This window comes from Sylvia atricapilla, chromosome 1, assembly GCF_009819655.1.
Source record: "Sylvia atricapilla isolate bSylAtr1 chromosome 1, bSylAtr1.pri, whole genome shotgun sequence".
Taxonomy (NCBI): Eukaryota; Metazoa; Chordata; class Aves; order Passeriformes; family Sylviidae; genus Sylvia; species Sylvia atricapilla.
The window spans coordinates 27,116,341-27,128,405 of record NC_089140.1 but is presented as its reverse complement, the minus strand read 5'-3'; the positions used below and the strand labels follow the sequence as shown (position 1 = coordinate 27,128,405).

The 12,065-nt window shown below is 34.7% G+C and overlaps 1 protein-coding gene across 2 annotated transcripts in view; it reads right to left on the bottom strand.

Moving 5' to 3' along the window:
- The window catches only part of PHF14 (PHD finger protein 14), a 161,567-nt gene that overhangs the window by 49,715 nt on the left and 99,787 nt on the right, over positions 1–12,065 (bottom strand). For both annotated transcript variants that reach the window (XM_066318054.1, XM_066318063.1), the window contains exon 17: positions 3,842–3,959. In XM_066318054.1, the coding sequence (XP_066174151.1) occupies positions 3,842–3,959 (118 nt within the window). The remainder of the gene's footprint in view (positions 1–3,841; positions 3,960–12,065) is intronic.

The following is a 12,065-nucleotide window of genomic DNA, read 5'->3' as shown; positions in this document are numbered from 1 at the left end:
ACTACAGGAATTGAATTGTGCACTTTTTTCTTTTCATCTGACCAAATTTAAAGGTTTGAAATACATTTTACATATTAAAAAAACTTTTAAACTTAAAATATTATTTCAAACATAATATTCAATAACGTACTATTAAAATGTCCAAATACATTTGTATATTTGCTGTGTGGAAGCAATATATACTCAAAGAAATTCTTCTACCTGGCTAATAAGCAAAATCATCCATGATTTCTTTTGAACACAAAATGTGTATAAAAATATATTACTTGCCAGGGTTGGTGTGTTGTGTATTTGCAGTTCCAGAAAATATTTCCTGAGGGGTTTAGAGGAGAATTCCGTGTTGACATATATACTGACAATTTATTTCCACTGAAAAAATGCAGTACAGTAAAGAAATGAAATAAAAGGAAACTAAACAGAAGTCTAGAGATGAGGCAGCTGATCCTGCAGCACTCAAATAATGACCTGACACACACACTCTGCAGTGTTCTGCAGAACAGATCACATGCAAAGATGAGCAGACAGAAACTTAACTAGCATGGTGAGTGTAACCACCATGATAATATGTTTAAACTCCTTACTACCATGGTCCTTGCAAAAGTTTAAAATTGGAGGAGATATTTCAAATAGTACTTTTTCACTGAGAGGCAACAGAAAGAAGCCCACATCTCATAATAAAGAAACCACATAGTAAGATCTTATTGTACATAAATGAAAAAACGGTCAGGCCGCATTTATTCCTACTAAATATTACCATGTCATGATACTGAATTATTCGCTTTACGTTCTATTTATCTTTCTTAAGTTCATCTAGAACAAGCTGAAACAAGTGTCTATATTAAGCCTGAATACCACTAATAAAAACTACCAGGAAAATCAGGATTTGTAATGCTGTTTGGCAGTCCTGAAAGTGCACTGTAATCCTTTTGCAGGGTGAATGGACAGTGTTATAGAAATGGAGACCTTCTAAGTTTATTTCAGCTTTCATGTGATGCAACAAAATCTACAATGTTTTTGAGATGAGAGAGCTTGTCGGACCTTAGTAGTGAGCATCACCCATTCCAAAGAAGTGACAGCAAGTATTACCAGCAGAGAAGCTGCTGCCCTCATGCCCTACAGCAAAGTCAGTGTTTGTTTATTATTTGACAGGCAGGGTAATATGGGAATACGCTACGATGGTGGAAAACCTGACACAATTGCTGGAGAGTCCTGCGACTAGGATGAGCAAAATGGAAGTAGCACGTCCAACGTCTGTGCTAGATAACAACTTAAATCATATGTTTATTACTGCTAAATTACACGCCTTGTACTGCTGACACCTGCAAGTGCTTGGTAAAATCTGAAAATAAAACAGCATTCTTCACTGCTAGCAGAATGCAACTTTTCCTGAACATCTAAAACTGAATTTTATAATTAGAAGTAAAAACTAACAGCCATTATATGCTCAGCAGTATGACCTCTCTTGTCATTGAAATAGTGTCATTTACCTAACAATTATTTTCAAGGTCTCTGTAGTGCTAATGAAAATATATTGTTGAGGAATTTTAAAATGTGCATTGTAAGTGATTTAAACTGGACCAGATTAAAACAGATTAACAGAGTCAAAAGAATGAGAACTAAACAACAGTCTCCTCAGCCAAAGCAGAAAATTCAATCCCATTTTGCTGCTATAATCTATACCAGTAACTTCCCTGTGACACATCAAAAATTGGATGCAGTGAGTGACTGAGAGATTGAAATCATCAGTAGTTCAGGCTTGCAATTCATCCACAGGTCAGGCAGAGTGCAGCAAATGAACCAGCTTTCACTTGATCACATCTGAGCTCCAAGCACACATCTGAGAGACCACACCCTCTGAGGAGGGGTAGAAAAAGCCTTATATCAGCTCCTCCTGGCTGTGAAAAATCACAGATACACAATACACACACTCCTAAAGCCATGTAGAACAAAGAATTTGAAAATTATGAAGCACAAGAAAAAGTTCTAATCCTTTAAAAAGTAGGTTCCCATTATAGCTGAAAGAAGTTTAACTTGATACCACATTTTTTGAATTTATTACACTGCATAGTATAAAACAGAAAAAAGCTACCAAAAAAGGGTTTGGGGAACATATAGGGCAATACAGCTTTATCAGAGAAATTTCTCTGCACAGCTCTCTGGAAAGGCTATGTGAGAGTGACTAAACAAAACCACAAGGAGTCCTCATAAGACAATTTTTTCAGTATCTTTCATATTCATTGCATATTCACTCAAATGCAATTCTAATTGCCTGTACTTGAAAGTGCAAGATACTTTATTTAAATTTACTCACAAAAATCTTTATGAATGAAAATCAGACACAAAAACATTTTTAAAATTCATAATAATCACTAAGATAACACAAAATGTATAATCATTCTACTGAAAAATTTTGTTTACTCTTTAAAATATTCAATTTTTCAACACACCTTAAAACTAATACACTCCATGCAAGAAGTGAAGTCCATCATAATTAATTTACCTCTTAAAGTAACTAAAAAATTGTTCCTGATACACAGTGTACTAATCTCCAGGAAAACACAACTAGAAATTACAAACCCTTGGATTTTTCTGTTTATTTGGAAGTCAAGAACAGAAGCGACACAAGATTTTAACTCATATTATCAGGACCCCATTTTAGTTTAGCAGGTGACAGAAATTCAATAACAGTTTTAATTCACTCTTGGAATGTCTCTTGCATGTAAGTGGTATTCAAGAAAGATTGCTTGATGTCCAAACTGAAGTGGACAGCTAATTTCCTGTGTCTGTCTCTGTACCTCCTTACAAAAGAACAATCTGATTAATCCCCCGGGGAAAACTGAATAACATATTTTTACAACTGAAAAAGGACACTAGCAAGTCAAAAAATGATACCACTGCCTGAGTGTTCTGTATGTGCCAATATTAAAAGTAAATGCATGGCAGAGTTTAAGTATCCAAGCATGCTGAGAAGTAACATTCGAGAACATCTGATCACCTGTGTCCCTGTGTATCCAAATACTGAGGCACTTACTAGGTAAAAGATTCTGCGAAATACAAAGAAAGTGGCAGTAATCTGAAAAATCTTGAAGACTTTTAGAATACCCTTTTATTTTTACACTGAGGTATCAGATGCATTTATAAATCCACTTATGAAATCAATTGGAAAGTGTCTCTTCAGAGATTATGGTGATGATAGAAGAGAATGCCAATGCTAAAGAAGCTTCTGTGCAGACAAACAAAGAAATCAAAATCTTTATTTTTTGAAAAGTCAGTTTTATAAAGGAATGCTATTACTTTCAGCATTACTGAAGCGCTAATCCATGTCAAAAATGTAGTTCTAGTTTTACAATGTTATATTTGAACAAGGCATGCCAATCAATAATATTATATTATATTATAATAATATAATATTGATAGCCTTCATATGAATTTTCAGTGAAAGAAAAAGGTTTGGTAATTCAAATCACCTTCCCTTGTTTAGAGAACACATGCATTTTCTCTGTCCTTAGAGGTTTGTCTTCTGTAGTACTCCTGAAATACTTTTTCTTGTCAATATTATCAATGCTGATACAGTATCTGTACTCACACCTTTCTCATGGAGAGCACAATGACAAAAACAAGCATTTAACTACGATAGTAAAATTTTCTTTACTGTTTATTTCCATTTTGCATACACTCTGGGTTTTTTAATACCTATTTTAAAGATAATCTGAAATCTTATTTCTTGACCTTCTACCAGAGCAAACCTACGCAGCATTGCATTTCATAAAAAACTTCAAGCACAAAGTAAAACTCCTAAAACCAGAATACTTCAACTATTTTTAGAAATGCATTAACTTACTTTGGAGGATGTAGAGTCACATTCCTGACAAATCCATCCATAGCCAGTCTGTTTAGGAGACTTTTTCAAGGGAGGGTCTAGACAGCCAAAATGGTAGCAAAGCCTGCATTCATCACATCTGCATGAGAAAAACAAAATATACATTTATATTAAATGGTACTTCTGTAATATTTTAGATTGAACTTCCCTGCAATTCTCAGCAGAAGATTTCCTGATCCATTATCATAATAAAGAAAATCAATTTTCTATAAGGGGTAATTTTAAACAGCCTGGTTTAAGCAGCAAGATTCTGCTTAATCTGAAATATCCTGATGAAGACACTCATATATCACCTTTATCATCATCTTATATAAGTGACAACATTTCAAAGATTTGCAAATTGATGAAAAAATTGCTTAAATTTTTAGATACTTCAGTGTCATTCACTGCCCTTTTTCATCTGAAATTTTAACTTTTTAGACAGTGACAATATTTGTTTTTCATAAGACACTGTTTTGCAATAGTAGTTTTTCAGGAAAAGCTTTGTGAAAAATTCACCCACATATTGAATAATTCAAGTATAATTTACAGCCTTGAATTACATTTTTTACACCAGGACTATGTGGTTGATAAACAATTGTAGAAAATATTTTTCTCATTCACACTGAATTTTCTGGGAAGGGTACTAATTTAAAAGGATTTCGCCATTATCTTTCACTTATAAAAGTGCTCTGTGTACACACAACAGATTTATGTTCTTTTTTAATAAACCTTTCATTAGTGTTTTGTGTGGACCACTATGCATGGTCCACACAAAAAACTCAAAACATACAGCATAGCTATTGTTAGTCTACTCTTAATGTACCACAAACAGAAAAAATGCTACAATAGAACAAGAAGGGATTTTTAAATCAGAATAATAATAAGGTCAAAATGAGAGATTTTTTAAAAGAAAGAATAGTGATTTTCATGTACCCCAATGAATTTCTCTTTATTTGAATATCCCCCTTTGTATGAAAAGGAAAGCTTTTTTTCAAATTTACTTTGCAACAGTCTCTTCATTAAACATTCTTAAACTCTGAATTAAAGCCAATATAAATGATTGAAAAATAGAAAAGAGTAAATGCTTAAAAATCAAAATCTTTAAAGAAATCTCCCACACTCTCTTTCTCTGCTTTCCTGGCCACTCATTTTTTCCTCTACAGTACGTCCAAACACAAAAATGTCCAAAAATTGCAGTAATAGCACAGCACAGGTATCATCAGATCGAAGACAGAGGGATATAATTTATCAACAGAATAGACAGTGCATTGCAGAAAGAGGATTGAAAGAACAAAACATGCTGCTGCATGAATAGAACAAAATGTTCATGTGACTTCTCCAAGGATTAGTCTCCCAATAAAAAGAAGTAACTGCTTTCAATTATGATTGTTCAACCTAAGCAAATAATTTTGTCCTTGCTGCTAGGAGTCACAGGTCACATATGCGCACTGGTAAGGGTACAGCATGTACTGTTTTCTGCTAAACAGAAATTAAAAGCAAAAATCTGACTATCCACAAGATTCAACACTGGACTGACACGGCTTTGATAATTTTTTGAAAATGAGATATACCATACTGCAATATATATCCTTAGGATTGCTTAACAGTGACTCAATCTAACTCCAGGACTCTATCTTAAGAACATACTTAAAACAGAAAAGCATTCTCAGTTTTAAAAGACAGAAGAGTTCTAATGTTGAAATATATTACTTACAATCAGGAATATATGCAGTTTTATTTCCTGTGAAAGGTGTATTAAAATAATAAAAAGGTTGAGAACGGGAGATAGGATAGGTCACACTCCTAAATCCCAACAGTGTATGTGACCTTCAGCAAAAGATTAAGTCTCCTTTGAGTCTCAATGTTCTCATCTGTAAAGGAGTATATTTTTACTAACCTATTTCTGTATCTGGAATCTTATGCATTAAGGGCTTGCACTTGAGCAGTGCTTATCAGAACTCCCTTCATGTAAACTTAAGGATCCTCTTAAGTAACTGAAAGTAAAGAAACACACTATTTCTGACTGATTTAGAGTACTTTCAGAGTTCAATCCTAAAATTTACATCTGATTTGAACAGCATTGATTTAGATTTTTCTTTTTTTTTATGAAGTAATTGCTTTCTATGTTTCTACTTTCAAAAGAAAATGTTCCCCCATTAAAAATACACTTTGGCATCATCTCTACCTATTTTTACCATTATCTATCTAGAATGTACTTCCTGACTGCACTTTCAGCCATGTTTCCTCAGAATATACTGAGGGAGTTTGCAAAGCTGAGTTGAAATAAGCACAATGTTGTGAAATTACATATGGATCTTGAGACACCATTTTAAACCGCAATGTTTTTTAATATTTATTGTCATTAATTTTTATCACTTCAGAGTGTTCAGTTTGGTAGAAGAAAAATTGCATTTTCCAAGAATGAGTTAAAAATATCTATATGAAAATTTTCAGATACTAATAGCTTCTATTCTCATCTGCACAGCTGAAGAAATGCAAAAAAGTATTTTCATGTATCAAAACATAAAAAGCTGCATGGTGATCAAAGTGCAAATATACCAAATATTTTTAAATGCTTGCTTTCTACTGCTTTTTACTGGAATATGAATTCTGTACTGGAAAATAGAAATTCACTAATTCTGAAGTTCTTTAGAGCATTATGCTTAGAAAATGGATGAATACACACTGTGCCTTGGTTAAAGATGATGCTCTAGCTGTCTGGCAATCATAGTCTGCTGAAACTGACTGGGGATACATACACCACAGTGAAAAAAACCCCTGGCATTCTTAATTCCTAATTCCAAAAGCAAACATTGCACCTAAGTCAAAATGGCACTAATAAAACAAGATGAATCCCTCAAGTGTATACTATTAGCTGTGTTCTTTTCTCTAGAAACATAAAAATTATAGAAATCCCACTGTCACATTCAGAAAATAAAAAAGCGACACAAAAATAGAAAGCATTTTTGACTTAGTTATAGAGAATGACACTGTTGGGTCACAAAAGCTGTCATGCTGACAGTCCAGCAGCCTGTCGGTAAATGCACTCACAGATCCATCACGTTCTGGACGTTTACAGAGCAAAGGAGTCACATGGCACCATCCTTTACAAGTATCACCCGCTCCCATCCTGAAGATGGCTTAATAGGACAAACAAAACTGTTGGGATGGGGAGGGGGGGAAAGGGGAAGAAGCCACTTCCTCCATATTACAGGTTGTTGAAATTTTTACCCTAGTGCATTCAAGGTCACATGTTCAAACTTAAAACTACAAACATTTTATCTTGCTGTTGTTTATCTTGCTAACTATTTTTGTGGTAAAGCACATGATTTACAAATGCAATTAAAAGGTGGGCCATCTTCAGCGGCCTGGTCAGCTGCTGTACTGAAAACTTTGTGGAAATAAAAGCAGAGCTCCAACAAAGACAAGCTAACCTAACCTCCTAAATTACCTCTAACTGACAGGTAATTGCTTACTATCACTGTTATAACAAGCCTGAAATTACTTTATGCATCAAAATTAAAAATCACCATGTTCCTCATTCCAGCAATTAATGAGGATAGATATATGCCCACTAAATACAGAGAAAATGGAGTGTGAAGAAGAAAGGTGAAATCTGAAGTAGTTATATTGAAAAAGTTAAAAAAAAAACAAAAACCCAAACAAACTTTTTTTACTGCTAGAAGTATAGAATGCATGTCAGCTACCTCTACACCACAAGAAAGCTTGATTAGGCATTTCCATACCTGAAATATGTTTGCTTTGTTCTTTAATAGAGTGATCTCCATCTGCTCTTGCCCTTGGATTGTTTTTGTTAGTTTTTTCAGCAGTACAGCTGGCTGTGCTCAAGCCCTATCGTGTTCATAATTAACTAATTATGCTCTAATCAATAGTGCAGATACTGATTTTACAATGTAAATGAGATAAATGAGATAATGGCTGAGGTCAATCTCATTTTATTTACAAAGCTCAGCACACACATCCAATTTCATTACATTGCATCTACCTGCACAGGAGGGACTCTTATCAGTTGGCCTGCAGAAGTCTTCCTGCAAGCACTGGGGAAAAAGACCTGTGCTTTTACAGAGGAGCAGTGAATGCAAAACCCGCCCGTCACTGGCACATTTGTAAGTCACTGGTTAATATCACCGAAAACCACAAAGAGCTGATTCAGCCAGAGCGAAGAAACCTATTTTGCATTCACGAGACAGCATCACCCATCTATAGCTGTAAAAGTAATTACCTACATGTCCCTGAAACACAACATTAATAAGCTAATCTTTAAATACAACTTTTCAAATATGCTTCAGAGACTACAGAAAATCTCACTTATGTACGCATCATTGCACACCGCCTGCAGTGTCATGCCAAAAGGTACCATGGTGAACAAAATACAAAACTGCAAGATATATATACTGCTCCCAATTTGTCACAACAGCTTGGAAAGATTTACTTTAATGGAAAAAATAAAGATATAAAACATTGATACATATCTCACGATTAAAAGAACTTGTCATATAAGCCTTACTCTGACAAACTCAGAATTAGTCAGGAAAAGATTAGAAGTAAGCAAATCAGAATTTTTAAATTCCAAGGGAACTGCAGTGGGATGTGTGTGTACGTGCATCCACTTGCTGAAGGCATGCAACACTGGCTACTCCAGCACCACTGTAAATTTAACTACTGATAACCATCATCCTTTGCTGGCTTGTTTTGGACCCCATTTCTGACTAAAGGCTCTCAGCATCTGAGGAAGAGATATCTGAGGAACAGAGGTTTCTTCTCAGGCACCAATCTCTCACCCCCTTTAATCCCTCAGTGTCCAAGTGCTGAGTCACTCTGAAACTGCAAACAGGGAGAGACATGATTTGGGGTTCGTTTTACATTGAAGCACATTCTTTATTTCAGCTGAGCACCTTAAAACCAGCCATGACCGCGTAAGTCACTGTCAACATTTGGTTTCTTATCAGCACCTGTTTGATATACAATAGAAAGGAACACATAAGCATTCCCAAAAATTAAGAGTAAATCAACATAGCTCAAGTGAATTCAAACTGTAGAACCAAAATGAATGACTCCAGCCTGGAGCAGCTGAGGAGTGCTCCTCTGACAACCTTACTGCAACCAGACTACAGGACTGATAAATTCTGGATGACAGGAATGAACACTGTGTGGTGGGTTGCAGCTGCAACTCTTACATGTCACTTCAAAGAAGGCCCTTATTTAAACAGTAAAATTCAAGATCTAATGGTGAAATAAATACATAGTCCTCTATTTACTGCACTACTACTAATGTTGTCCAAAAGGTACATTTATTCTAGTTACCGAGGGAGGAACCCAAAACTGTAGCGTGTTTTCATTATAGAATATGTGGGTAACACTCATCTTTTGTTTCTGACATTTCTTGAAACAAACTGAAAATAAGCATAGGTATGACTTCGCATCTTACCCTACCATTCCACACCAAAACTCTTTAATTCAGCCCAATTAATTCCAAAACAAATTGCTTTCATTTTGCTGTGATATGTCACAGGTAAAACACAAACACTTTGTAGTTTGATGCAGTACCATATTGAGGTTCTGAAATACAAGATCTAGATTCTTACAAACTCCTTTGTTTTTAGACAAACAATTGACAAAATAATAAATGCCTATTAAGTATAAAACAGAGAAAGTTGGTTCACCTCTTCCTGACTGCTACACTTTTCCCCTTGCCTATAAATGGTGTAGCAACTAAAAATCTGTGGTCATCTTGTAGTTTCTGGTCTACAGAACAACTTTTAAGAAGTCTTCTCACATAGGCTTCAGGTGACTCTACCAACAGGAGTGTGACACATTTCTGCACTAAAACTCTTATGTGACTGCATATGCATAAATTGTTGATTATAAAGTAGGCTGTAGCCCAACTGTATGACTTCTTCATACACAGGTACCTGTTATCCTGAAAGGCTCTCTATCTTCACATATGCTAATAGTTCACCCACACTGAACTGTAACGAACTTCACCTAATTTCAAAGTTAGATCTAACTTTTCAGTGAGTCTTGCATTGAGTGGGTGGCTGGAACAGATGTCCTTCAGAGAATTCTGCAATCTACATCTTCCTGGATTCTAATAGTTTTATATAATTGATTTAGGCAAATGAAATACTCTTTCTGGGAAGGATAATGCTATGGTATTACACTAAGTAATAAAGTTACATTCTAATTTCTATTATGCCAGGTACAATGGAAGTACACAAAAGAAAGGCTCTTATTTACATAGCTCATAATGGTAAATGACAGAGTAGACTCTCTTCTGTCATGCCTGAAAGAGAGAGGGCATGGCTACTGCTGAAAGGTGAGAGATTATACCAGATGAGGGATGATTATGGAATTCTGGTTTTTGTATCTACCTACTACTGATAAAGACAGTGTAAGGGCAAGATGGACACACAGCCTGTCAGAGCATGATGAGTTTACTGATCTACAACTAAGAGTAGTTTCTTGATAAGGTACCTAAGTGCTTTTGGATATGGGAAATTGTCTGATCCCGTTTACTTAAATTTCTGTGCAATCTCAAGGGCATTAATAAAAACAAATAGCGTATTTCAATTATACCACAAAACAGCAAAAGAAAACAAGCATTAATCTGGCAGACATCTGTGTAGCTAAATTTATTATGCTAAACCCAAAACTGCCACCTAACTGATTAAACTCATTAAAATCATTATTCTAATACTAAATCAGATACCCCCTCATATCCCAAAGCCTAACACTGATTATTCATGGGTAAGGAAGAATGTGAAAGGGCTATTGTTGTGTATCATTCCTATGTAACCAATAATTTTCTGAATGGTCTACAAATCATTTAGTTTATGAAACTTAAGTTTGCATGTACAAAATTAATTCTAACAATGCTGAAAAGAAACTTTATTTCCTATACCTGTATGTGAAAAGCCTTCTTTCAGCAAGAAACTACCTTTTTGTCTCTCAGTACTGCAAAACTATACAACACATGCTTTTGTTAAATTAGTTCACAAAATTCATTAATGGCTCATATATACGAGTGAAATATAATGATATGAACAACATCACAGACGCGTTTGCTTTTGTTAATATACAGCTACTGTCTAGAACTTCTATTTCCAGCATTTTAATGTTTAAACTAACAATTTCTGTGAAGACAATGATCCAAAGACATGCATTAAAGTAATGCTATACCAATTAGACACTGAAAAGGTCCTTTGACAAATTGAAAAGTGTAAAATTTAAGAAGCTATTACCAAATGCTGCATTTGTCTTTCTGAATTACATTCTAGTAATACATGATTGCATCTTTAGTGCCACTCTCAGGTGTTCAGACTATTAACTCTACTGAATGGGGTACTGTTTATGAACTATTAGAAAAGTCCATTATAGTTTTGAATACTGTCATCAAACATCTTTCAAGAGGTGAAACATCAAGTGTTAGCATCTGGCTTTCCACCTAATGATATGGGAGAGAGTGAGAGAGATGGAGAGAGAAAGACAGAACTAAATTCTACAAGGAAGCTGTACTGAGGAAAAACATAAAAAAATACAGCAAGAATTCACCTCAGGATTTCAAGCATGCCCAGGAAAATACCAACAATATTTGAAACAGTTTTTAACATGCATTAGTCTATCCTTAAAATCCTCCAATAGCAGAGATTGTTGAACTTCCCTAAAAAACATCTCTAGTGCAAGTATTCTTATTAGAAAAACCTTCCTATTGTCCAAATCATCTTGATACAATGTAGCTTATTTTTGGTTTGATCAGCTTTGAAAAACGGTTTTTTCTTTCTTTGTAGGAACTTCTGTGTTTATCATCTTCATATTAATTTAGGCTTTTTAAACATATTTCCCATCTTCACTAAATTATAAAGAAATATTAGTATTTTAAGCAATTTTTATTCATGCTTCCTGTGGTCTTCCTAACATCCAGTTCAGTTTGCTTTGGACCTTCTCTGTTTACCAAAGTGGACAGGATATGCTAGCTGAGACTTTTCAAAGAGTGAGATACTGCTCTTCTGAATATTTGGAAGGAGTATTTCAGTAAGTTAAATGCAACATCTCTCTCTCAGGTTTGATTGTATGTATCAGGTTAGATCAATTTGGTCAGTGTTCTGTGATCTGTGATCTAGAATACTTAAAAAATTTAAAGGACTTCAAATACTTAAAAGTACCCCAAATGTTTGTTTGTTTT